The following is a 27578-nucleotide window of genomic DNA, read 5'->3' as shown; positions in this document are numbered from 1 at the left end:
TTTTTCCTGTAATCAATACCTAGTCTCATAGTGTTAGGAAAAGATACTTGATATGATTTCAATATTCTTAAATTTACCGAGGCTTGATTTCTGACCCAAGATATGATCTATCCTGGAGAATGTTCCATGAGCACTTGAGGAGAAAGTGTATTCTGTTGTTTTTGGATGGAATGTCCTGTAAATATCAATTAAGTCCACCTGGTCTGACGTGTCAATTAAAGCTTGTGTTTCCTTATTTATTTTCATTTTGGATGATCTATCCATTGGTGTAAATGGGGTGTTAAAGTCCCCCACTGTTATTGTGTTACTGTCAATTTCCCCTTTATGGTTGTTAGCATTTGCCTTATGTATTGAGGTGCTCTTACGTTGGGTGCATAAATATTTGCAATTGTTATATCTTCTTCTTGGATTGATCCATTGATCACTATGTAGTGCCTTTCTTTGTCTCTTGTAATAGTCTTTATTTTAAAGTCTATTTTGTCTTATATGAGTATTGCTACTCCAGCGTTCTTTTAATTTCCATTTGCCTGGAATATCTTTTTCCATCCCCTCACTTTCAGTCTGTATGTGTCCCTAGGTCTGAAGTGGGTCTCTTGTAGACAGCATATATATATGGGTCTTGTTTTTGTATCCATTCAGCCAGTCTGTGTCTTTTGTTGGAGTATTTAATCCATTTACATTTAAGGTAATTATCAATATATATGTTCCTATTACCATTTTCTTAATTGTTTTGGGCTTGTTTTTGTAGGTCTTTTCCTTCTCTTTCATTTCCTGGCTGAGAAGTTCCTTTAGCATTTGTTGTAAAGCTGGTTTTGTGGTGCTGAATTCTCTTAACTTTTGCTTGTCTGTAAAGGTTTTAATTTCTCCATCAAATCTGAATGAGATCCTTGCTGGGTAATATTGGTTTTAGGTTTTTCCCTTTCATCACTTTAAATATGTCCTGCCACTCCCTTCTGGCTTGCAGAATTTCTGTTGAAAATCAGCTGTTAACCTTATGGGGATTCCCTTGCATGATATTTTTTGCTTTTCCCTTGCTGCTTTTAACACTGTTTCTTTGTATTTAATTTTTGATAGTTTGATTAATATGTGTCTTGACGTGTTTCTCCTTGGATTTATCCTGTATGGGACTCTGCATTTCCTGGACTTTACTGACAATTTCCTTTCCCATGTTAGGGAAGTTTTTTACTATAATCTCTTCAAATATTTTCTCAGACCCTTTCTTTTTCTCTTCTTCTTCTGGGACCCTTATAATTCGAATATTGGTGCATTTAATGTTGTCCCAGAGGTCTCTGAGACCTCCTCAATTCTTTTCCTTCTTTTTTCTTTATTTTGCTCTGTGGTAGTTATTTCCACTATTTTATCTTTCAGGTCACTTATCCGTTCTTCTGCCTCAGTTATTGTGCTATTGATTCCTTCTAGATAATTTTTAATTGCATTTATTGTGTTGTTCATCATTGTTTGTTTGCTCTTTAATTCTTCTCGGTCCTTGTGACACATTTCTTGTATTTTCTCCATTCTATTTCCAAGACTTTGGATCATCTTTACTATCATTACTCTGAATTCTTTTCCAGGTAGACTGCCTATTTCCTCTTCATTTGTTTGGTCTGGTGGGTTTTTACCTTGCTCCTTCATCTGCTACATATTTCTCTGTCTTCTCATTTTGTTGAACCTACTGTGTTTGGGGTCTCCTTTTCTCAGACTGCAGGTTCGTAGTTCCTCTTAGTTCTGGTGTCTGCCCCCAGTGGATGAGGTTGGTTCAGTGGTTTGTGTAGACTTCCTGGTTGGGGGAACTGGTGCCTGTGTTCTTGTGGGTGGCACTGGATCTTGTCCTTCTGGTGGGCAGGGCTGTGTCCAGTGGTGTGTTTTGGGGTGTCTGTGAACTTAGTATGACTTTAGGCAGCCTGTCTGCTAATGTGTGGGGTTGTGTTCCTGTCTTGCTAGTTGTTTAACATGGGATATCTAGCACTGGAACTTGCTGGTCGTTGGGTGGAGCTGGGTCTTAGTGTTGAAACCAAGATCTCTGGGAGAGCTCTTGCTGATTAATATTACATGGGGCCAGGAGGTCTCTGGTGGTCCAGGGTCCTGGACTTGGCTTTCCCACCTCAGAGGTTCAGGCCCGATACCTGGCTGGAACACCAAGATCCTGCCAGCAGTGTGGCATGGAAGAAAAGGAAAACCAAACAAACAAACAGAAAAACACCAAACAAAACAAACAAAACAGACAGAACCACAAGACAAATGATAAAAGCAAAACTAAACAGACAAAATCACACAAAGAAACATACACACGCACACTCTCAAAAAGAGAAAAAAAAAAGGAAAAGAGTAACCATACCAATAAACAAACCCACAGATGAAAACAAACACTAAAAACTAAACTAAGGACTTCCCTCGTGGCACAGTGGTTAAGAATCCACCTGCCAATGCAGGGGACACAGGTTCGATCCCCGGTCTGGGAAGATCCCACATGCCGTGGAGCGACTAAGCCCATGCGCCACAACTACTGAGCCTGCACTCTGGAGCCCACAAGTCACAACTACTGAACACATGTGCCACAACTACTGAAGCCCACATGCCTAGAGCCCATGCTCCACAACAAGAGAATCCACCGCAATGAGAAGCCCACACACCGTAATGAAGAGTAGCCCCGCTCACCACAACTAGAGATAGCCCGTGTGCAGCAACGAAGACCCAACACAGCCAAAAATAAATAAATTGAAAAAAAAAACAACTAAACTAAGATTAACATAAAACCAAAAACAAATCAAATGCAGAAAGCAAACCCCAAGTCCAAAGTTGCCCCCAAAGTCTACCACCTCAGTTTTGGGAACACTTATTTTCTATTCAGGTATTCCACAGATGCAGAGTTTGCCAAGCCTGCTGCGGGGATTTAATCAGCTGCTCCTGAGGCTGCACGGAGAGATTTCCTTTTCTCCTCTTTGTTTGCACAGCTCCTGGGGTTCAGCTTCGGTTTTGGCCCTGCCTCTGCTTGTAGGCCACCCTCAGGCATCTGTTCTCTGCCCAGACAGGAGGGGGTTAAAGCAGCGGCTGATTAGGGCTCTCTTGCTCACTCAGGCCGGGGAGAGGGAGGGGTACAGTAGTCATAATTGGGCTGCCGGGAATGCCTGCATCAGCAGAGGTCAGCATGTAGTTGGAACAGCCTGAGACGCGCCGTGTGTTCTGCGGGGGAAGTTGGCCCTGGATCGCAGCACATGTTCCCGGGGGGGTGAGGGTAGCGACCTGCATTTGCACACAGGACTCTTGGTGGCAGCCGTGGCACCAGTAGCAGTCTGTGCCCGCCTCTGTTGTCCGAGACGATCGCCGTGGCTCGCGGCCATCTCTGGAGCTTGCTTAGGTGGTGCTCTGCTGTCTGTGGGAGCACAGAACAGGAAGCCCTTCTCCTCGTGTACCCTGAAACAATGGTCTCTTGTCTCTCCAGCAGGTCCAGAATTTTTCCCAGACTCCTTCCCAGATAGCTGTGGCACTCTAGCCCCCTTCAGGCTGTCTTCAAACCGCCAGCTCCGGTCCTCTCCCTGGGGTCTGACCTCCAAAGCCTGAGCCTCAGCTCCCAGCCCCCACCCGCCCCGGCAGGTGAGCAGACAAGCCTCTCGGGCTGGTGAGTGCCGGTCGGCACCGACCCTCTGTGCGGGAATCTCTCCGCTTTGCCCTCCGCACCCCTGTGGCTGTGCTCTCCTCCGCGGCTCTGAAGCTTCCCCCCTCCGCCACCCGCAGTCTCCACCCGCGAAGGGGCTTCCTAGTGTGTGGAAACCTTTCCTCCTTCACAGCTCCCTCCCACTGGTGCAGGACCCATCCTTATTCCTTTGTCTCTTTTTTTCCCTTTCTTCTTTTACCCTATCCAGGTACGTGGGGAGTTTCTTGCCTTTTGGGAGGTCTGAGGTCTTCTGCCAGCGTTCAGTAGGTGTTCTGTAGGAGTTGTTCCATGTGTACATGTATTTTTGATGTATCTGTGGGGAGGAAGGTGATCTCCGCTCTTACTCCTCTGCCATCTTGAAGGTCTCCTTAGTTTCCTTATCTTTAAACAAGAGATAGGGTAAGATTATCTCCAAGGCTGCTTCCACTGATTGTTTTATGGGTTAGTTCATGCTTTCAACAAAGCATGCCTTTCTGGAAGAGCTCTACTGGGTTAAAAACATGGGAAAATTTAGGATCAGAGAGAGGAAAGATGAATTGCCCAAGGTTAAACAGAACCAGAAGTACAGACACAGAAAGGAGAATCCATATAACTGTAGGACTCCAAATTCTGTAAGAACTGATGCTCGCTCTTTAAACAGAGCTCTCATCTCTTGCACTTAAGACTTTGTTTGCAAATCAATACCCATTAACAATTGGGGGAGATGAGCCAAGGCTCCACCAAAGGCCAGGTCTTCCTTGATGTGTCCAAAATAACGGGACTCACCCTCCAGGTGGTGTAGTAAGTCAGTAGAGGCACTCCGAGCTGGCCCTGCCCACCCTCACCCCCTACCCCCCACCCCGCAGAGCTCTCTAGGACTTCATGGTGAATCCCTCAACGCATAGGCTGCCTTCTGAAGACACGTAACTTCGCTCTCATTTTACTGTAATAAAATGGGCATAGTTGTTGAACAAATGAATACATGAACCTCAATTTTCCCTGTAAGTGAGAAGATTGAGTTAGAATTAACAAGGGGTCTTTTTTTTTTTTTTTTTTTTTTTTGCAGTACACGGGCCTCTCACTGTTGTGGCCTCTCCCGTTGCGGAGCACAGGCTCCAGACGCGCAGGCTCAGCGGCCATGGCTCACGGGCCCAGCCGCTCCGCAGCATGTGGGATCTTCCCGGACCGGGGCACAAACCCACGTCCCCTGCATCGGCAGGCGGACTCTCAACCACTGCGCCACCAGGGAAGCCCTAACAAAGGGTCTTTGAAGCTCCTTCCAGTTCTGTCATCTGTTGCTCACTCGTTGTGAAACTGGATTATGTAAAGTCCTGGCCTCACCAGCTGTTTGGAAGGATCCTGTCTTTCGTCCCCAGCCAGACAATGATGCGCCTGAAGGCAGGGCTTATGCCAACACTCACCAGGTTTGTGTGTCAATGTCTGTGGATGGTGTGATGGGGGTCTCAGTGCTGGCCCACTGCATCTGTCCCTTGCTGTACCTCTAGTGTCCCATCTCACACTCCCTGAACCTCCCCTCTGACCACAACGGTGCCCAGTCTGCCCCCAGCTCAGCAGTGCAGGACAGCTAAGGATCCTTGGAACAGCTCTCAGTGACCATGAGGCTGGGGCGTCTGCAAAAGAACATAAACTCCCCAGAAGCTTCCAGCAGGATGGAGAGCATGTCAAACAACATACCCTTGACTTGGCTTTTCCTCCTCCATTTCACTCCCTCAGCCCTTCACTCTGCTCCCCGAGCTCTCCCCCCAAATACACCACGTGCACACTGGCCTGAGGCTCTGCCCTGGGTGGCACTCCAGGCTGAGACATGCCCCAGGGATCTGAGCCAGAGCCAGAGAGCAAGACAGCTGTGGGCTGCAGTCCATGAGGGCTTCCTGGATGTGGCGTAGGATCTTGGGCAGGAGAGAGGGGATGGGACACGAGGAAGGAGGAGAAACACCAAGACAAAAACAACCAAACAAGAGGGTTTCTGACAGGTTCAGAGGGCCTTTGGTTAATCCAGGGTTTTTCAATTTCTTGACTTCTTGGGCTGGACAGTGTTTTGTTGTGGAGTGGCTGTCCTATGCACTGCAGCCTCTCTGGCCTCTACCCACTAGATGCCAGTAGCACCCTCCCAGCCATGACAGCCAAAGATGTCTCCAGACATTGCCAAGTGTTCCCTGGGGGGAGGGGGGAGGGGGGAGGGAGTACAATTGGCCTAGATGAGAACCACTGAGTTAATCAGAAATGATTCAAGAGACATACTCCAGTTTGAGAGCTATTCACTAGAGAGAGTGGTGACGTCTATGGCACCGGGGAGTGCCTCAGTTTCCTCATCTATAAAATGAGGGTGATAGTCATGGAGCCCAGTTCATGGGTTGCCCGTGAGGCTTGATGAAATAACGTATGTCAGGACATATATATGACAGAGTCTCGCACCTGTAAGCATTGTGTGAATGTGACCTCTCATTACTTGTCTCTTAAGAAGAAAGGACCCTAAAGGCAAAATAGGACAGTAAATGATTCCTTTAGGGGATCGTGGCTTTTCCCTACTGATTTCCCAGCTTAAAGAAAAATAGGTAGAGTTAGCAAACACCCAGCAAAGGACAGTGGCAGGCGAGTCTGGTGGGTGCTGCACGAGGCATGACCACTCGGCAGGGCTGGCGGGAGAGATGGCCGTGAAACCCAAACGTTCCGGGACCAGAGCATCTTGAATGTTCAGGAGCTCATGTTGTCCTGACCAGTCGGCACAGCGGCCTGCTCCCAGCCATCAGCGGGGCTTCCACAGCTCCGGCTCCATGTCCCAGGCGCCTGGCATGGACATAGCCTGCTCCCCTTTCCTCAGTCCCCAGAGCCTGCGAACTACACGCAGGTGTTCGAGACAGGCACTCACCGAAGTCTCAGAACACAGGCCATGGAAAACGCTGAGCAGAATGTCCCACAGCACAGTCTCCAGAAAGAAGCCTCCTAGATTCCATCCTGTTTCAGGGACCCTTTTCTCTCTAGGTCTGCCTTCTGCCTGAGTTTGAGCTCTGGCTCCGAACCCTGTCTCCCAGGTTGCCCGAAAGGCAAACTTCCTGTTATTTAAAATACAAGAAAATGTATCTCCCACGAGTCTGGTCCCTCTTCTCCCAGGTGTGAAGTGAAGGCTTAGAGAGGAGTTTGCCTTTCATGGCAAAGGTGGCATCCCAAAGGAGCAGACCTCTCTCTCTTTCCCCCCACTGAGAGGAATTCTGCCTTCCTTCTAGCCCAGGGCACTCAGATTGTAGCCTGTCTTTAAAAATAATATACTTCTCCTCCATATTAAAGAAACATCCACCTGTTCCAATACAAAAGAGATGGAATTGCCCACTAAGTGGTGAAGAGCTCTGAGAACAGGGTGAGCGGGTCTGAAGCTTGGCTGTGGTGTCTGGGTGTGTAATCGTGACTACGTTCCTGGATGCTGACATCCGAAGGGCTGGAGGAGGCCCAGAAAAGAGGGGCATATCAGGCAGCCTGACTCCCCACCTGCGATGCTTCCTGAGTGCCCAGAACAGCAACAGGAGGCCTCAGACCTGGCTGCCAGCCCCCCCAAGGCCTCCCCACTTCTCCATCCTTCACCTTTGCCCAACTGCCCCTGCAGGGCTGCCAGCCCCTCCCGGCGCCTGGTGGCTCTTCCCTCAGTGCCTCCAGCCTCTAACTAGGCAGAACTTTACAGCCTAGAAAGTCAAGTTCAAGTTGGAGCAATCCCAGAGCATCCAAGCTGGAGCAGCCCACGGGTGTTATCAACTACAGCTGTCTCAGTGCCCTGATAAGAAACTGAGAACAGAGAGAATGACTAAGTCAAAGCCACCCAGGCAAGTTAGGGAAGCTGGGTCCCTGCGAGATGCAGAGTAGATGCCTCAGACCCCAGGCACCCCCAGGGCTACAGGCTCGAGAGTCACGTAGCTAGGACAGTCTTCCACCTGTTTCTCACTTACACAGGCCCAGCATACGGATCCTGAAATGCCACAACCCGCCACCACAGCGTGCTGGCAGCACCACTTCCTGACCAGGTGCATGTGGCTGCCTGCCGGTGTTTGAAAATTCAGTCTATATCTTTATTAGAGGGTTGGGTCAACAAGTTTTTATTTTTAAAAACATTTTTTTAACATCTTATATTGCAGTATAATTGCTTTACAATGGTGTGTTAGTTTCTGCTGTGTAACAAAGTGCATCAGCTATACATACACATATATCCCCATATCCCCTCCCTCTTGTGTCTCCCTCCCACCCTCCCTGGCCCACCCCTCTAGGTGGTCACAGAGCACGACAAGCTTTTTCTTTAATGAAGCGGAAGAGAATAAAAGTTTAAATATCAGGTCTTATCCCACGTGGTGAGGCTAACTTTTGTCTCCTAACACTTTTTTAAATTAATTAATTAAATTATTTTTTTATTCATTTTGGCTGCGTTGGGTCTTCGCTGCTGCGCGCGGGCCCTCTCCAGTTGCAGCGAGCGGTGGGCACTCCTCGCCGGGGCGTGCGGTCTTCTCCCTGCAGTGGCCTCCCCCGTTTGCGGAGCACAGGCATCCAGGCGTGCGGGCTTCCGCAGTTGCCACAGACAGAGCACAGGCTCAGCAGCTGCGGCGCATGGGGCCCAGGCGCTCCGAGGCCTGTGGTATCCTCCCGGACCAGGGATCGAACCCGCGTGCCCCGCCGTGGCAGGCGGACTCCCAACCACTGCGCCACCAGGGAAGCCCTGTGTGCTAACCCTTTTGCTTCAGGTGTGGATCTATAACCTATATTTGAGTATATGTGTACTGGGTGGATTCTACGACCCTGTGAAAGAGCCTGAAAGTCATTGCCTTGTGCCCATTTGACAAACCAACCACCCATCAAAAGCTTTCCAATATGAAATCTGTCCACTGAAAGGGGAGAGCTTGAGCCTGGAAGAAACCCCGGGTCTCAGGTGCTGTCTCCCTCGGCAAGGAGAGGGTTGAGGCCAAATTCGCGCTCAGTGCAGCCCTGAGCTTGCCTGTTTGTACCACCACCTGCCACGTGGCTTCTTCAGCTCTCACTGCTGGAGGATCAGTGTTCTTGCTTGAGAAATGGGCAGATGCTGAGGGCCGGCCTAGAAGGGTGCTGAAGACGTTAGAGATAATGAAAGTGGAGCGGCCAGCGCATGCACTGGAGAGCTGGCTGGCAGGTGGGGGGACCCAGCGCCAGGCAGAGGGAACACCAGGGCCTCCTGGCCTTCCACCCAGGCTCTCTCCTGCCCCAGCTCAGGTAGGATCTCTGCCCAGGAGTGTTCCCAACTGACTGGACTTCCGCCTTAAGAAAGCACCTTTGGGGGCTGAGTGGGGAATGTGGGCCTGCTTAAGAGTGTGTGCCACAGGGGAACGCCCTCGAGGTGAGAGAGCAGAGCCTTGGAGGAGGGTCGAGGATGGCTTCCCAGACCTGAGTCTTAAGTGGGGACCATGAAAGAGATGCCCCAGTCCTCAGGGTCACTGCCTCAACCACACTCCTGGGAAAGGCTCTATGCGGCAGGATCCATGTCTTTCCACTGTCTCTTCTTTTCCAAAAGCCCCGCCCATCACTGGCCCGCCTCTTGGGCCCGCGTCGTGCATTTGAGCCCCTAAGGGGATGTTCCTCTGCAAAGTGCATTACCTAGGCCTGTGGTTAATTTTTCAACAGTTGCTCGCCTTGTTAATGGTCTGGGAAACAGACTGGGCCTCCAACCCTACCTAAGTGCTCAGGCACCTCACTTCTGCCCTGCTTGGGCAAGAAGCCCAGCGCTGCCCCCAAGCCGGGCTCCCCACACCGCCAGCCACTGCCGTTTGCCCTCGGCCAAGGACCGGAGCCCCTGCTTTGTGGTTTGGAAGCTTATTTTACCAGTAACTTACCTGGTCCCTGCATGAAAAGCCTGGGAAAGTGAAAAGCTGTGTCTTATTTCACTTGGGGAACCAGTCAGATTCTGAAGTAAATGCCGCTTGAGAGGAGATTCCAGTGCTCAGAGGTTGGCAGTAAAATGGGGCTGGATGCTGGGCCCAGGGACCCCAGAGCTGCCACCAGTTCTGCCTGGACTCCCCAGCCCCTGCCAGCTCTGGCCACACCTTCTGCCATCATCGCACTGGCCTCCGTGGGTGTCTATCCATGCTGTGCCTGACCAGTCCACAGGGTTTCTGAGCCCATCAGCCTGCGATCCCAAAAAGAAAATACCCTTGCTTTTTAGGCTGAAGTCTTTGTACCACAAGTCTGTACCACCATCTACCCAGAAAGTTATCCCCTCTCAAAGTATACCTGCTGTCGCCCCCCATTATTTCTGAGTATTTCCCAGAAAGCTGCCTCCAAGGGCTTCTGCATGAGGCCCTTCCTCCAGCCTCTGGTCTGACCGCCACGTTGCAAATGACCATATGAGATGGCCATGTGTGCACTTGTGTGGGCACAGCTGTCTCACTGGGGACCACTGATGACCCCACTGGCTTTGGAGAAGGAATGGGATCCCTGATTGCCCGCAGCACAACTAGGCCCAACCATGACTCTGAGGAAAACATCCCTCAAAGTTTGGAGTTAACCCAAGTCCGGCACTCTTAGCTCACACAGATCTTACAACTCACACTCAGTTCAGAACCTTAGAATTGACTGACCTTACAACTCCACTCTGTTCTTGCCCATGCCCGTGTGATCCCCTAGCACTGAAGTTGGAATGGGGAGGGACTGGAGAGGGGACGAGGGAAGTTGCCACTCAACGCCCACTGGCTGGAACCCTTGCCCCTCCTTCTCTGAGCATTCAGGTCAACACTCTCCAGCCCCGGGACGGACCTCCTTTGCCCAATTCTAAAGGCCCCTATTTTCCCACAGCTGCTTTGCCCATGACCTGACCAGCTAATAGAAGTCCATTCTCTGCAGCAAGAAAACCCCACCCCCAGCTATCCTCCTGGTATTGCCAGGCCTGGACCAGGCTGACTTAAGGGCAACAAATACCTTGAGTAGGTGAACTAGACTTTAAGTACCTACACTAAAGATAAGCTTTCAGGCATTCCTGAAAACATTAACTGAGCACCTACTAAGCTCTAGGCTCCGAGTCTGGGAATGGGGACGTGGCCCAGGGCTACCACGTTAGGTGGGCCTGGGTCCCAGTGCAGGGATCTGGAGGCTCTACGCGACACCATTCCCACATGTATGCACACATGGAATAGTATTTAGCTGTCAGGTAGCACAGCACTGTAGACTGCGGTCATGGTGAAGAGGCATGGAGTCAGAATCAGACAGCCTTGGACTGAACTCCAGTCCTGTCACTTCTAGCTGGGTGATGGGGAAGTTCACCCCACCTCTCCAAGCCTCACTGTCCTTTTCTATGGAATGAAGACATTGTCCCAAATCAGACTGTCTGCAATCTTCCTCTCCGGTGCCCCCTCGGTGGCCCTGGTGCCTTCCTACACAGTGAGACCTACTCATGGTTGGCACTCCATAGTTGTTTGTCTTTGGCTTAAGCCCACTGAGAAGTGGCATTGTGCAAAGGGAAGGCTATGGGCCTCTCCCTGTGAAGCCCTCAGGGGCCTGAGGCAAAGTCAGAAGTAAAGGGGAGGCACCCCATCCCAGCTGCCATCCCAGGGAACGCAGCCTAAGGCCAGCTTCATACGCGTGTTATTTGCATAAATTTGCATAAGCACCATATCCTGTGCCTTGTAGCCAATTATTTCATTTCTGCATCTCTGCTTTCCAGGAAAGGGCACCAGCAGAGGTGTGGCCCCCTGGGCTTCATGTCAAGAGGGTACCCAGAGTCTCTGCCCCACCTCCAGCAGAAATGTCTCCCATGGGCCTGCGCTTCCCCTCCTCGCCCTCACCTACCTGCTGCCCCGAACCCCCATCGGGGCCTACTACCCACTGCCTTTAGCTGTGACCACCAGAAGTTCCCAGTACCTGGGAAAGGCAGGACTTGGCAACTCCAATCATTCCCCACTCCTCAGTAGCCCTAATTTAACCAGATTAGAATCTTAAATGTGGAGGGGACTTTCCGGATGTCTAATCCAAGGGCATTCAACTTGATTTCACACAGAGACAGGTAGTGGTAGCCCTGCTCTAGAAGAGGGTGGGCGCAGCCTGGAGTCGCACCCTTGGACTAGGCTCTCACCCCGCAGAGGCATCTGCAGGGACTTCAGCTCCTCAGAGCGTTTGAAACCCACCCTCAGTTTATATCTGGACAAACAGAGGCCCAGGGAGGGGAAGAGTCTCAGTCAAGGTCACCGTGGCTGCAGCAGAGCTGGAACCGGAACCAGAGGAGCTGGCGTGCCTGGTCCCATTGAAACTGAGTCCCTCTAAAGCCCAGTTCCTCTACCAAGTTCACGATTAACCTCTCCGTCCAAGACTTTATTCCCTTTCTTGTCTTGCACATGTTCTCCTCAAAATGGAGGAGTATTAAAGAAAAGGGAGGGGGGGCTTCCCTGGTGACGCAGTGGTTGAGAGTCCGCCTGCCGATGCAGGGGACACGGGTTCGTGCCCCGGTCCGGGAAGATCCCACATGCCGCGGAACGGCTGGGCCCGTGAGCCATGGCTGCTGAGCCTGCGTTCTGCAACCGGGGTGGGGGTGGGGGTGCCACAACAGTGAGAGGCCTGCGTACCGCAAAAAAAAGAAAAAGAAAGAAAAGGGAGAATTGAAAAACTGAGCAGGACCCTGCAGGGCCCTCCTGCGTACAAAAGCCTTTCCATGTCCTCCATTTCTCATTTGTAGAAAAAGGCTTCAGCCTTCTAGAGCTTCTGTGAGTTCCAAAGGGCAGATTCAAACAGTTACTCATTAGAGAAGTAAGCGAATGCAGAATCAGAGGAAAAGCAGTCGAGAAACAACAGTGCAGTGATAGAGCAGAGTCCTAGTTCCTCCTCAAGGGATAACGACCTGATACACATCTTTGAGTGTCCTACAGGAACTAAGCCCTCACCCCTTCCACGTGGAGGATGGTGACTCCATGCTCAGAGCAAGATTCTGGAACACCACCCTGCTACCTCACCGCCAATCAAGCAGAAGAAAGTCATGCACCCTGCAGCCCTCCCCCCAGTGTTGCCTATAAAAACTATTCCCTGAAAACAATCAGGGAGTTCAGGTCTTCTGAGCACGAGTCCCCGGTCTCTTTGCTCGGCCCTGCAATAAACCTCTCTCTGCTCCGACGTTTTGATTTGCTTGGCCTCACTGTGTGTCGGGCACATGAACTTGGGTTCAACCACTCCAGCAGAGCTGGAGAACATGCCCAGGAGGCTCCAGGCTTCAGAGAGCAGTTCCAGAGGCAGAGTAGCCAGCTGAGCCTGGAGCAGAAAGGGGAAAGACGGGTCCCTCCCTGCTTCCCACCCTTGGAGGATGAGGGTTCCTGGAACTTCAGGAAAGATTGTGAGGGAAGAGCTGAGGGAAGACTGGGCCTTGCAGCCACCCAATTCAGGCCTTCCAGCCAGGACTGGGCCAGGGCCAAGGGACAGAGTGTAGCCTGCGTCCTAGCATCCGCCTTCCATCCCCTCAGGCACTGGAATCCAGGGGATTGATTGGGCAGAGGAGAACCAGGAACCGAGGAGTATAGGTGAGGGGAGGTGGAGAATTAACCTGTGTTCAAGCCTAACTGTACCATCTGCGCTTGGTTTACTCCCCTGCTGTCATCAGCTCCATTTTACAGATGAGAAAACTGAGGCTCAGGAATCAAACCTAGATCCTTGTCACTTCAAAAGCCTTGTTCTCACCAGGTATCAAAGTCAGGAGGTGGACCACGGGTCCTGCAGTCACTTCCCTTCCTGGACCCCTGAAGGCAAGAGATTTGACGTCGGCTAAATGACCCTTCTGAACCTCCTTTATACCCCCAGGCAGAGGCCTGCTTGGGCAGTTGCTTTGAACTCTGATTAAATGTGCAGCCCTTAGGCCTGGATGAGGGGCTCCCAACACACAAGATTCACTAGACTTATTGTGTCCTCTAAGTAGACTTCAAAACACAGCCCCTCGAGCCTCTCATGTGCCTTTTATGATCCAGCCCCACGGCTGCCAGAGAGAGAGGAGCTTTGGAAATGAACAGCTTCCGGACAACAGGAAGGTAGTGGTAGGGGGTGGGCACCAAAACACATCCATGGCGTTTCAATCCCAGCTCTACCACTATCTGTTTCCCATTAAGCAGGTGACTTAACCTCCCCATACCTGTTTCCTCATTTGAAAATGGGGAAAATGTACCATGAAGACTGTTGGGCTGCACCCTGCAGGCCTGCAAGCTTTGCAGCTGCCCAGCCTCGAGATCAAAGAAAGAGCCCAGAGACAGCAACAGAGATATCAATAGTTTATTAGACAGGGACTTCCGTGGTGGTCCAGTGGTAAGGAATCCGCCTTCCAATGAAGGGGACGCGGGTTCGATCCCTGGTCGGGGAGCTAAGATCCCACATGCCACGGGGCAACTAAGACCATGTGCCATAACTACTGAGCTCGAGCACCTCAACTACAGAGCCCATGCGCCCTGGAGCCCACGTGCCACAACTAGAGAGAGGAAACCCAGACGCCACAGCTAGAGAGAAGCTTACGCGCCACAAGGAAGAGCCTATGCCGCAATGAAAGAAACCGCACGCAACGAAGACCCCACGTGCTGCAACTAAGACCTGATGCAGCCAAAAAAAAAATTAATTAAATAAATTAATTAAATAAGATAGTTTATTGGACAGGGAGATCTTACACAAAGGGTCCTGGAGTGACACCCCACCACATGCGGCAGACGGTGGATGGGACATGACAGCAGTCTTTGCTACTCAGGGGAGAAGGAGGCTACCATTTATAGGGGAATTGAAGTCAGGTGGGCTTATCAGTTATCAGGGACTAATTAAGCCCCATAATTAAAACGATTAGTTAGTCATGTAAGTGGAGCAGGGCCTGGTTGAGGAGGGGACATACAGAGAACAAGAGAACAGCCATCTTGAATGGCCTGACCATACGAGGATTAAATGAGTTAATACAGTTAACATGCTTAGAACAGTGCCTGGTATACAGGATGCCTCAAAAACTGTTAGCTATTATTATCACACACACTCATGCCTCTTCAACTCCTCCTGGCCCCCCGGGGCCAGCAGGATAAAGCCTCGATTTTCACCCATAGGCAAACCAGGCCTCTCTTCATCTGTCCCCTTCGTCCCCAGCCCCATCTGCTGCAGCACTTTTCAGAGACCCCCAGGTCATGCACAGGGCAGGGCCTGTTCACAGGACTCTCAAGGCAGTGGGGGAACTTTCAGACACTATGTTTTCAGACACCTCGAGCTGACAGGGGCAGAAGACCCAGGAAGAAGATTCTACAGTCGGCCCGGAGGCTGACTAGGGGGCCCACAGTGCCCGCTGACCACGGGACGGGGCAGATGTAGCTGGTATTCATTGCCCCCCTGGGGGTCCTTGACATGGGGTCAGAGGAGAGGCAGTTCCCTGAGGGCTTCTCAGAGGCAGGGAGAGTTTAGATCAGGACACAGAAGGAAGACTTTTCGAAGGGGCAAGAGAGGGGCCTGACAATAGGTGCAGTTCTTGCGGAAATGGCTCTTCCAGCCGTCTGCCCTTCTCACTCTTCCTTAATGGCTGACTACATTTATTGAGCACCTGCTAAGCGCCAGGCACTTTCCCGGCAGTTTATCACCTCTTTCTCACAACCACCTGAGGAGGTGTATACTCTCATCTTGCAGCTGAGGAAACCAAGGTTCAGTGGAGAGACCACGTTGGGACCCAGGTCGATGTGCTGCTCTGCCCTGCAGATTCCTCCAAAGACCAAGGCCTGGTCCCTCTCCTCCCTGGAGGCCCCAGTACCTGGCTGACTGTGGCCGTGGCCCTTGGCACATGTACCGGATTTGGCCCACTATCTCCCTTATTTGTCCTGCAGGGACCTGGCTTCTCACATGCTGCCAGGGACCAGCAAACATCTACACGTGACTCTGAGATGATGGCTCGCTTGTGCATGTCAATGAAGTCAGGCAGTACACTGGAAAGAACCAGACTCTTGAAATCCTACCTCACATTCCACAGACCTGCTTCCAGGCTGTGCAGATCTCAGGTAGACACATTGGTGGAGCCGTCGCCTCTGAGAGGCCGGGGAGGTGTGGCTCATAGGCTCTCACCTAGGTGGGACAGGGCTGCAAGCGTTTGGGAGTGACCCAGGTTCGTCTCCCCCTTGGTCACGCTGCATGGACCGCCCCTGCTCTCCCCCCACACTGAGCTGGCCCCGGTCCTTGGCGCAAGGTGTGCTGGCCACTGCCCACAGGAGCCGTCCACCTCGTGAGGCAGAGGTAGGCTGCCCGGTGGTCAGGCAGACCTGGTTCGAGTCCCAGCTCTACCATTTCCTCACTGCAGGATGCTTTCCTCATCTGAAAATGAGGCTGATTCCATTCACCTCACAACGTCTGGATGGGGCTTAAAGCAGGTGATTTAAACGTGGCACAGTCTTTGGCTCAAGGTGGGTCTTCAAAAATGCCACTTCCCTCCTCCCCTTGGGAGCCAAGATCCAGGAAGCGGAGAATTAAGCCGGTTGAAAACATCCCCAGGGCTGGAGGGAGGGCCTATCTGGGCTGCTGACCACGGTGTGTTTGCAGATAACCCTGAGGTCAGTGACGCCCATCTGGGCTGGGCCGGGCTCTGACCCTCCTGCCCTTGGGCCGCCTCAGCTGACTCTCCCCACGCCCCACCCCCCACGCCATGCCGAGTGAGCGCTGGCCACCCAATAGGGGACCTAGCAGCAGAAGAGGCAGCACATGGAGAGCCTGCCACTGGGGCCCCTGGTGAGCAGGGCCCCTGCCCCGGGCTGGGAAAAGTCGCCTGACATGGAGGACAGCACCTTGCACCCCCAATCAGGTGAGCTGGGAACTGACTGGCAGGGAGAGAGCAGGCAGGAGCACAGGGTGAGTGTCACAATACCCCACCGCCACCTCCCCAGTGTCGCCTAGCTTTTTGGACTTTCTTTTCTCAGTAACTTTGAGCAGAAGTCCATGGACTCATCCTTCTCCCAAGCCCTCCTTCCTCTTCTCAAAAATCCAGCAGAGGGTAGGAATGACCGTGTTCTTGCCATGAAAGGGTAATGGCCACCCAGGGGAAAAAGAATTTGCCACTGTAGCACACAGATGTTACCTATTTATTTTGCTTAAACAATTGGCTTTTTCCAAAAGCAACTTAGAACACCTTATAACGAAGAGCTTCAGAATACAGTTAATAGTAAACTAGACACAGAAAATCATGGGCTGGGGGAAAATAAAGCAGAACTTAAATACATTTAGTAAGGATAATATAGTCATGAATATGAGTCTGAGTATCCTAGTCGCCATGGTAAAAAGGGAAATAAGCACCACTGTAAAGCAATTATACCCCAATAAAGATGTTAAAAAAAAAAAAAGGAAATAAGATCAGCAATTGGAAAGGAATAAGCATACTAGTCTTATATTTTTTTCTCAGAGCTTTGTATAATAGGCATTGAGTATTGTGCAGGACAGGTCACTTACTTCATATTTATAAGAATTCAGAAGCACATGAAATCAGGTTATTTGGTTCACAAGGACCTTTGAGAAAGCAAAGGGGATGATATTAAAGAACCACCCAGTGAGGGTGAAGGCAGCCCAGTACAGGGTTCTGATGATCTGCCCTGGCCCAGGTGTTCAGGGAGTTGTCCGTTTTCTCATCTGTGCTGTAGACCCTAACTTCTCAAACTTTCATGTGCATACCGTCTCTGGCGGGTCTTGTGAAAATGCATTTCTGATTCAGATCTGGGGTGAGTCTGAGACTCTGCCATTGTAAAAACCTCCCAGGCCACCACGTGCACCACCCAGTTCCCCCTGGCCACGGATGTCCAGTCACAAGCCAAGATGCCTGGTCTCACACAGATTAAGTACATACCATGTGCCAGAGCTTCCTTAGCAGAATGGTTGCTGCAGCCCACCCCTCCCCTAGTCCTTTATCTGCCCACCCCTCCCCCTGAAAGCATCTGCCTTTCAAACCTTGTCCACACTCTAGTGCTGCCACAGTTAAATCTCTTGTGGATGCGCAGTTTCTCATCCCACTGAGCTCAGAGGGCTTTTCTGCTGAAGAGAGCTCATGTTTCAATAGAGAACTAGAAGGAGGGCGAGCCTTATGCAAACGCAGAGTACCAAGCCCTGGGGTGCAGGGGCAGGGGCGGTGCCCGGTGCTCTGTTAGCCATGCCTTATAATGCCTTACAATACTGGCTCGAAGTAAACTGCCACGTGCAAGAGTCTAAGCTTAAACGCCAGGCCCTGAGCACACTTTTGCAGCCTGCCTCCCCATCCGGTGCCTGCCCCTCACAGACCATGCCCGTCTCCCGCTGCCCTGCCTCACCTCTGGGTGCCTTAGACATGGCTTCATCCACCGGGTCTTCAAGGAGGAAGAGACAACCCCTCCATTTTCCCTCAGAATCCCCACTCCAAGCCACAGCCCCTCTCCGTCCTTCACAGGAAGAAGCAGCTCCCTGTGCCCAGACGCTTGGTTGGATGAGTCTTACCTGGCCTGGGCTGGGCAGTGGAGGCCAGGGCACCTTCCCTGGGCCCACAGCTCGGCCTGGGCAGGGCTAGGTTCAGGTCGCCTGGCTCCCAGCCAGGCTGTCAGAATACATCCAGCACTTGTGGCCATCTTGATTTAGTAGTCATTTAGAGTATTTATTTTGTGAAATGGATGTGCTCTATCTCAGCTTATAAGTGCGGGATCAATCCAAGAAGCAGAGCTGCTGTCCTTCTCTCTGGCCCAAGTAGGAGACGAATCTAGATTCTCTTCCTGAATACTCTCATTTTCTTAGCCAAAGGAGTAGCCTTGTCTTCAGGAAAAAGGGCAATCTCAGGAGACTGACACCCAGGGGCCCAGATATCCACCGGTCCGTGTACTGAGCACCTCCTGTGTGCCTGCAGTGTACTAGCTCTGGGGCAAGCAAGGGGGGAGACCAGAGGTGGGCAGGAGCCCTGGGGAAGCTTCCCAGAGATGCTGGGAGATGCAGAAGGTTGAGAATGGCAGTGCATTCATTCAACAACTATTTACAGAGCACCGACTACGTGCCAGGCTCTGATCCACGCACTGGGAACACAGAAGTGAAGGAAGCAGATAAAACTCCCTTCCCTGGGGGAGCTCACGTTTCTGTGGGGGCAGACAGTTAATAAACAGCAAACAGAGAAGGTGTGTTTTATAGTGTGTTAGAAGGAAAAAAGGCTGAGTGAAAAGAAAAGAAACAGGGCAGGGTACACAGATGACGGATGGGGATGATTGGGGCATGGGTCTCGTGGAGGTGATATTATTCTGCAAGGCTCCAGAGGAGGGAGGGAAAAGGCCAGCACCGCAGGGCTGAGAGAGCAGAGAGAGGGGAACCGGACACAAGGTCCCACTGGGCCTGCTCGCCATTACCAGGACTTTGCTTTGACTCCGAGAGACCAGGGAGCCAGGGCAGGTTTTGAGCCGAGGAGTAGCATGATCTGACAAATGTCTCAGAAAGATGGCTCCAACTGCTCCGCCCTTGGCCTGGCCAAGGACACGAGTCTGGCACAGAGGAAGTGCTCAACCAGTGTCGGTGCCACTCTCCCTCCCTGCTCAGCAGAGGGCTGTCTGCCTCCCGGGAGTTTGGCCCCAGGAAACATGTATTGAGCTCTCACCCTCACCAGGCCCCATGCCAGGCGAGATAGGGAGACACAGGCAAAGCACCAAAGCCCAACGGCCTGGGTGGTGCTCTGTCCACCGAGGTGCTTGGCCTCAGCAGGTGTTCACCTCCCTCCCTCGCTGTGGCTTTCAAGGCCCTGATTGTTCTCTTGCAGAAGTTCATGCTCTACTAGGACACTCCTCTGGTGCATCTCTGCCACTCCAGCCTTCAGCTCGCTCTCCAACTCATCGGGAGCCCCTCAGAGGCCCACCAGGTCTCTTTGGAAGGATTCTGGACAGATCCTTTGAGAATGCTGGAAGACCTCTCGGTGTCTCCATTTCCCAAGCTTTATCTCCTTGTGCCTCCCTTTGGAGTTGCAGGAAGGGTGCTCAGAGACTCCCCCATAAGCCAGAGCAGATACTTAAAGAGTACCTACTATGTGCAGGGCACCATGCTAAGGGCACCAAAGAGGGCTAGGCACTCATTCTTGTCTCCCCAAAGTCTACAACCCACTGCAGAGGCAACTTGCCATCCAAGGGCCAGAACCAGGCATGGGGCATCTGTGTCCCCAGCACCTGGAACACTGGTATGGTGGGGTTCCCTGAGTGTTGAATGCATGAAGACCTATGAGAACTGTCACAGGAGCTCAGAGAGGTCCCGGGGCAGGGTGGGGCAGGAGGGTCACCGAAGGAGGTGGGAGCGGACCTGGGCCTTGGGGCCCGGCAGAGCAGCGAGCTGGGGAAGGAAGGTATTTTAGGCAGGAGGAAACCCGTGGAAGTGAGGAAGCATTGGATGCTCATGGGTGGGTCTCCACAGGGTCGGAGGATGGAGGAGAGGCCCCTCACGGAGGATGGAGGAGAGGCCCCTCACGCCACCACCCCGCCAGGTCTGCCCCTCCCCCATTGTGGTCTAGCTGTGGGGCCATTCCCGAGGCCCAGCCCCCTGCCTCTCTGGTCTCAGGGATCAGATAACCCCTCCCTAGGACTTATCTCTCCAGAACAGGTTGTTATCCTGGAGTAATTTGAAGCTCTTTATCAAGGGCTGGCGGAATATGTACTACAGGAATAATCCAGAAAGAGTCACAGGGCTCAGGTAACCCCCCGTCGGCCTCCCAGAAGATGAGTGACATTGGTGCCCTACAACCGTCAGGGTCCCCATGTCCTCACCTGTAAAAGGGGGACGTAGAGCTGTCAGCAGCACATGCTGTGAGGTTGTGGGTGAGAAAGGGCTTCAGGTGAAGGCACACACCTCTAGAAAGGTACCCAGAAGATATCCTTAACTTGCACCTGACTCACTGCTGTGCGGGATGCCACTAGCATGGGGGAGGGGAGGACAGTGCCCAGGGCTGGAGGTCATCCTTCTCAGGGGCAGAGGGGTGGTTTGAAGCCCAGGAAGTCTAGACATAGAGACAAGCTCCTAAGGGCCCTCCACCAGCTCCCAGGACCTGAAACTGAGGACTTCAGGAGGGTCAGAGTTCTGTCCTAAGGGTAGACAAGGGACAGAGGAGAAACAAGGAACCAAAGGCCGGGATGCAGCCTCGTCCAGGAGGGGCCTGTACTGCCTGCTCCCCTTGCAGGAAGGAAGGAAGGAAGGAAGCCAGGTTGACTCTGGTGCCCCGGCCTCTTGCCACCTGTGTGAACTTGGCCTGCCACTCAACCTCGGTTATACAATGGACGTGGATTTGAGGTGTCCCTCAGGTGAAGGGAGCGAGTGGGTTCCAGAAGTTACCCTGGCCTCCACACGCCCCCCTTCTCCCGGTTAAGAGTTGGTCCGGGAGTTCTGCACCCTTTAAATCGGGGAAGGGGGCGCCGATCAACACGTGTCCGAAGCTCAGGCCAGGGGCTGAGGGGCAGAGGATCGTTGGTGCCTGCCGCCCGAGGACCCTGCGGCTCTCCGATTGTGGCCCCAGGGGAGGCGGCCGAGCCGGATAAGCAGCAGCGGCCTGGCGGGCGGCCACCTCCCCCGCAGGTCCGGCCCCGCGGGCAGGCGGGGCGGGGGGAGAGGAGGAGCCTCCGGGCAGCGCCAGCGCCTCCGCCGCGGACCTTCTGCCGCCGCCACTGCTCCGAGCGGCGGGCCTGAGAGGTGAGTGACCCGTCGCCCGCTCGCCCCCCGCCCCGGAGCCCGCCCCGGAGCGCCCTCGTCGCGCGCCGCCGCGCGCGTGCTGGAGACCTGGGCCGCTGGGACCGAGCCACGTGTGCCCGGCGGCAGCGAACCTGGGTCCTGGGTCCCCCACTCCGTGGGCGCCTTCCTTCCCCAGGAACGCAAACCTCAGGCGCCACTCTGGCCGGGCAGGCCGGACGCGGCCTGCGCCGGGGGCCAGACTGACGGGGCCACGCTAAGCCCCCGGGCTGCTGCCTCTCGCAGCCCAGCCCGCGGACTCGCCAAGTCCTCCGGCCCCCGGTTCCCTGCAGCTCCGGGCCCGCGGTCTCCGAGGAGGGGGGGAGCAGTGGGCGGGCTAGGCAGGCGGCAGGGGCGGGGGCTCCCGACCTTGATCGGGAGGCGGCTGGACGCACCAGTGTGCTCTGCCCGCGGAGCCTGGCAGACTTACCCCATTTCCCTTGCCCGTTTCCCCGAAATCGGGGGCAGGCTGCCCAGAGAGGTGTGGTTGGAACTTTGTTCACTCTGGATAGGTGAAGGGGAGGGTACGACAAGCTGATATTTGCTTTGAGGGCCAGGAGGCTGGGTCCACGGGGAAAATGCAGACAGGTCTCATTGGAGCCCCGGCAGAGGACTCCGCGGAGAGGCCTCGCGGGTTTCCAGGGCCACCTCTCCAGCTCCAGAAGTAGGGATTCTGGAAATACCCACAGGGAAATATTTCTGTCCATCAGGGTGCAGTGATGATATAATTAATAGCAGACATTTATTGTGCGCTCATCTGTGCCAGACATCTTGCTTTGCACACAATATCCCAGTTAATCCTCAGCATAGGAAGGCACCAGTTATCTCGTTTAAGACGGGGAAACTGAGCCTCAGAGAGCATGGGTATTTTGCAAGGATACCCGGGTAGCAAGTTGCAAAAGTAGGATTTATTTATCTGACTTGAGAGCCCAGAGGAGCCTGCTAGTGGGAGAAGAGACAGGCCATGTTCTCAGAGGATTGTGGCAGCCTGAAGGATGCAGTACTGGGGGTCAGAATAGCCACAAGACCAAAGAGTCTCACCTGGGTGTGCCCCTTCAGTCACCTGCATGGTTTCTTAAAAAAAAACAAACAAACAGGTGCCTAGGTCCTACCCACAGCTGGCTGAATCCAATTCTGCAGAGTGAACCCCTCCTACATCCAGTCAGGAGTGCCTGGAGGGCTGGCACTATATCTAACTCATCTCTATTCCCACTCTATCCACAGTGGCCGGCAGAGGGGTCGCCTTGGAGCAGGTGTTTAATCAATGTCTGATGGATGAATGGACGTAGTGGGGCAGGGGCTATCACTGGGGTAGAAAGGTTTCCCCGAAGGAGGCCTTGAATGGTGGACAGGTAGCTTCAGCCAGGCCTGGGGGAGGAAGGCCTGGAGTTGGCATGGGGTGACCCTGGCCTCAGAGCTCGCAGGGAGCTCAGGCCGGGCCATTTGTTCACTAGAGGGTTGGACAGCCAGCCCCAAGCCCGCTGAGCTCCCCAGGACCAGGCCTGGTCACACTGGGACCATAGGTATGCCCTCTCCAGCCTAGAGATGCCAAACAGGTAAATTCCTCTCCCCTTCAAGTTTCCCGTCCTTAACTCAGGGCCCTTCCCTCGCTGGACGTCTCAGAGTATTGGGCACGGCTTCAGGTAGCTGAAAAGGGAAATTTAAGGACTAAAGCCCAAGCCACACAGCTGAGCAGTGGAAAGGCTGCCTGCAGGGGAGGGCACCTGGCTTTGCAGTCCGGTGGACCCCCAAGTCTGAATCACAGCTCTTTACCATGTGGCCTTGGCCAAGTCCTCAGTTCTCTGAACCTGCTTCGTCTACGAAACCTTGCTAAGGGCTTGGGACATAATCTTCCTGTAAAACAGGAACAATAATGCCTGTCGGGGGTGGTGTATGTGCACTGTGTGAAGTGCTGGGTTTTAGGAGTGCAGTAAATGTCAGATCCCTCCCCCTTCCCCCAGAGTTTGTGTTAAAGTCGGCTGGGGACCTTCCAGGCTCATTGTTCTTCTGCTCTGAATCCCTCGGCTCACTAGAGCGTGGCCTCCATGCTCCGCTTCTCTGTCGCAGACCTGACCTCGGGCCCAGGCCTCAATTTAGGAGCTGTGGAGATTACAGAACTTGGAGGTGGGGAGGCAAGGGTTGGGGGGACAGGGCGCTCTAGGTGATTTTCAAGTCTGACTTCCTTCTGCCTGCTCGCTGCAGCTGGACCCACCTGCCCGTCCAACCTGCCCCGCTGTTCCCAGACCTCTGCATGTCAGCCCTTCGCATCCTTGGCGTGCCGTGAGCACCTCTTCCTTCACACCTGAAACGGCAATTGTCACCATCACTGAGCGTCCCGCTTCCCACATGCCAAGCATGTTGTGTGTGTGAGCACACTTAAACCTTCCGACTCTCTTACGAAGTAGACGGTGCTGTTCTCCCAGCCATGTAACTTTCCCAAGAACACGAGACTCCATTCTTTTGAGTCCAGACTTGTGCTCCTAACCGCGAACTCTATGCTTGTCCAAATTCTGCCTCATCGTTTATTCTTTCAGCATTTACTGAGCACTGACTTGGTGCCAGGCACTCAGGACCTGGCCGAGTCCCACTTCTGGCAGGATGAGTGTCGGTTGCCATTTATCATCCCACGAAAACCCACGCCCTCCACTTATGTCTGAGTACAAGTGGGGCAGCTGAGGCCCAGGTCCCGCAGCTAATGCCAGTCAGGATTCCAAAGCGGAGACGGCTCCCGCCTAGCTGGAGGTATTGACCGCTGTGCCTGCTGTCAGGGTGGGATCGGTGGCTGCTAATTTATGCAGGATCCTAAACCCCTGCATTGGCGCTCCAACCCAGAGCAAAATGTTTCCCTCCTCCTCAGGTGTGGAAAACTGTCACTAGAGAATTACTCTTTCCAATCAGTCTGTCCTCATCGGTCACCACAGTCACCGGGCAGAACGTGCAACGGGTGAGCCCTGATTGTCCTGCAATCAGGCAGTAACTTACTCCTTGTTCCCTCTTCTGCTTAACGAGAGCCAGGTGGGGTCGGAGCACAGCACAGTTTGAAGCCTTTTGGAGCTCTCCGATTAGGAGATTAAACTGAAAAATGCAGCCCCAAGACTATCAAATCAGTCACAGGTAAATGGAGAGGAATTTAGGGACTGGTGAATGGGCTTCCTAAGCTTTCCACGGGGAGTGGGCCTAAGCTTTCTTGGTTCACGTGTAGACAGCAGGTTTCCCAGAGCTGGTGTGCCGGGTCTGTGACAGGAGGACCGTTCCCGTTACTGGAGCGTCCGATGCCTATGGTGGCCGTCAGGCTGTGGGAAGGGTAGGCCTGTGATTTGACTGGCGGGCTTGGGAGGGTGACAGCATGCCCTGCAGTCGGGGTGAAGGTCTCTCTGAAGCTGAATGACTCAGGGCTCACAGCTGAGGATGTTAGGGGGCTTCAGGTGGCCCTGTGAGACGGGCCCCCCAGGGGGAGTCTGCGCAAAGACAGGACGGCCAAACGCAGGGCCTGTGGAGTCACCCAAACGGGCCTTTTGGGATCCAAGGGGCCTGTGCTGAGCCCGGGCGCCCAGTCGCACGTGTACATGGGTCGGTAACGCACTGGACGCGGCCTGAGCCGCCGCTGCAGGTCAGGGCACGCACACCCTTTGCGGCTGGTCTGCGGAGATGGCTCCACTCTGGCTGGAAGTCAGGTGGCGCCTGGAACTGGAAGGGGAGAAAGCAAGACGTGCCGGGCCAGGTGGCCAAGGGTTGTGCTGGGGCTCAGGGCGTTCCGTCCGGGGAAGCCCCGCCCTCCTGGTGTTGCTGGATTAGAAGCCTGGAGGCTGGAGACCTGACTGCTTTGTGAGCTCTGGCTTGGCTGCCTTTTGTCCTCCCGTAACTTTTGCTACAACTCTTCTTGAACATTCTGATCCCGCGTGGCTATGCGTGGCAAGCGAGGGGAGAGGGGGCATCCCAAGACTGGGGGGAGCTCAGGGAGAACCCCAGGGGACAGGACATCACAGCTGGAGCCATGGGGGTGTGCCAGGACATCCTGTCTGCTCATACCTGGCGGGTTTGCTTTCAGAAGGAAGTGCAGTTTCCTGACTGTGCAGCTTCTCCAAGGGGCTAGGAGACCACCCGGTAGCTCTGATGGGAACAGAGCGTGCTGAGCCCACCCCAACTACTGCATCAGGCAGCGGCTCCACGCATAGAGCTGCCCAGAAGTCCACTGCCGAAACTCCTGGGCGATTTGGTGTTCACTGTTCTAGAGCACTGCCTGAGAGCCCCCAGCCTGCAGGCGTCTACCAGCCTCACTGAGGCTGGGGGCTGGGTAGGTACACAGGAGTGGAGAGCCCTCAGGTAGCTTGTAGTCAATTGGGAAGCTGAGTGAAGATACAGAATGCTACCAGGCGGCAGAGGGAGAAGAGGCCAGGGCTGCCTGTGGCCGGTGGCCCACAGTGGAACGCAGGACATGCGTAAGTAAGAGCAATGCTCAGATGTGGGTTTGGGGCTTTCATGTTCGCTGTCTCACTTAACCATCAGAACAGAGGAGGAAAATAGCCTGCCCAAGGTCACACTGCTGGTACACGGCCAAACCTGAATTCACACCTAGGTCTGTCTAACTAGATCTCCCACCTGAACAGCTGCCTCTGTATTCAGAGCGGGGGAGAGGGTTTCAGGACTCTGGGGGGCTGGGAGGTACCTGGCAGGCCCAAGGGCCCAGGCTGGGTCTTTAGGGAAGGGGCATTTGGATGGCCATGAGGCTGTCAGGACTCCAGGTGGAGGTAGCAGCCCTGGCAGAAGTGGGGGGCAGCGGGGACTGAAGGAGGCAGGGCGAGCTGAGCAGGGGAGAGCCGGTCTGCACGTGCTGGGCTAGGCTGGACTACAGAAGATGCCAGAACGCCCCTGCCCACAGGCGGGTGCGCTCGAGCAGAAGTGACAGGTCCTAGGAGGCACAGCGGAGAACCGTGCAGGCCCTGATCTGTTGCTGGTAATAAGAGTAAACCTGTCAGGAGCCCAGGGTGATGTATTCTGGTCATCAAAGGCCCGGATGCCCAGGCTTACTCAGAGCTAGTTTCCCAAGATCGCCAGTTTTCCAACCAGTTGAAAACAATCAAATACACCTGTCGCGAGACTGAACTTGGCATAATTAACTTCAATGATACGAAAGCCTCCAAACCTCTAGCCTCCCTCTGTGCTGTTGGTGTGGCCTCCAGGGTCGCTGGCAGAGCAGGGTCACCGGCACGGCCAGGCCCACCCCATCCATGCTTTGCCCTCCGAACGGGGTTGTCTTTCTGTGGGTCCTCCTGTCTGTCTGTCTTTCTCCGCACCATGGCACAGACTAGCAAGTAAAGACGACTGTGAAGCCTTTGCTGGTACAAAATGTAACGAGAGTTATTGCAATGTGTCACCCACCCAGCAACTGGTAGATGGCCATTGTCTGCAGCCATTACGTTCGGCCTTGTATCCGAGAAGTAAAGGTGTCCCTCTCTTTCTCTTTCTCCTTCTCTCTCTCTCTCTCTCTCTTTCTCTTTCTCTTTCTCCTTCTCTCTCTCTCTCTCTGTCTCTCTCTCTCTCTCTCTCTCTCTCTCTCTCTCTCACACACACACACACACACACACACACACACACAGCCCTGTGGTGAGGCAGTCCGCCCTGCAGTGGATGACGTTTATTCATTTTATGTATCCTGGGTTCTGCTGTCTGTCCCGCCTCAGTTCCTGTAGCAAAGAGACTTGACTCTGAGCCACTAATTACCACCAGTGAGGTTTCCTCCCTAAACAGGAAGTATGAAGACAGAGCCACTCTCCCGCAGTGCACTCTGAAACCGAGCATCAGTCACTACCCCGTCCACTCCCTGCAGCCAGGGACTGGAGTGCAGGTTGAGGGGGCCGGCAGCCTGGCCCGCGGCAGGTCCCACGCCTTCTCAGCACCCGCCTGTCTTCAAAACCAAAGTCAGGCTGCGTGCAGGTCAGAGGGAGACCCCAGCAGGAACGGGTGGCCAGATCACAGTGGGGCTGTCAAGGACCCGTGCTTCAGACCCTCACATCAGCCTGTCGTGGGTGAGTCCGGTGAGAGCCAAGGTGGCCTGGGCAGTGTGTGGGCCCCTCCCTCCAGCCCCACGAGCCCCTGGCCTGCTTACGTGGACCCCGGCACCTCAGGGAGCCCCCGTTTGGCAACTGGCACCAAAGAGCACAGTCTGGTGAAGTTCTTGCCAAGATGGGAGATCTTATCATGTGCACGTTAAGTCAGGAACCTTTTTAGAATAAGGGGTTTAAGGATTTATCACACACAGTGCCTTCAGTTAATG

The 27578-nt window shown here is 53.6% G+C and overlaps 1 protein-coding gene across 3 annotated transcripts in view; it reads left to right on the top strand.

Annotated features, from left to right (window-relative positions):
• The first annotated feature begins 16303 nt into the window (after positions 1-16303).
• Positions 16304-27578, top strand: part of STEAP3 (STEAP3 metalloreductase) — a 48224-nt gene continuing 36949 nt past the window's right edge. For 2 of the 3 annotated variants that reach the window (XM_082841343.1, XM_082841341.1), the window contains exon 1: positions 16304-16418. In XM_082841343.1, coding sequence (XP_082697469.1) covers positions 16319-16418 — 100 coding nt within the window. In that variant the 5' untranslated portion in view covers positions 16304-16318. Of the gene's footprint in view, positions 16419-21204; positions 21269-27578 lie in introns of those variants that run through there. The other variant, XM_082841344.1, reaches the window with a different exon arrangement.

This window comes from Leucopleurus acutus (genome assembly GCF_964270905.1).
Source record: "Leucopleurus acutus genome assembly, chromosome: 6".
NCBI classification, from domain to species: Eukaryota; Metazoa; Chordata; class Mammalia; order Artiodactyla; family Delphinidae; genus Leucopleurus; species Leucopleurus acutus.
Note: the sequence above shows the minus strand (reverse complement) of the source record. Positions and strands in the feature narration are given on the sequence as shown.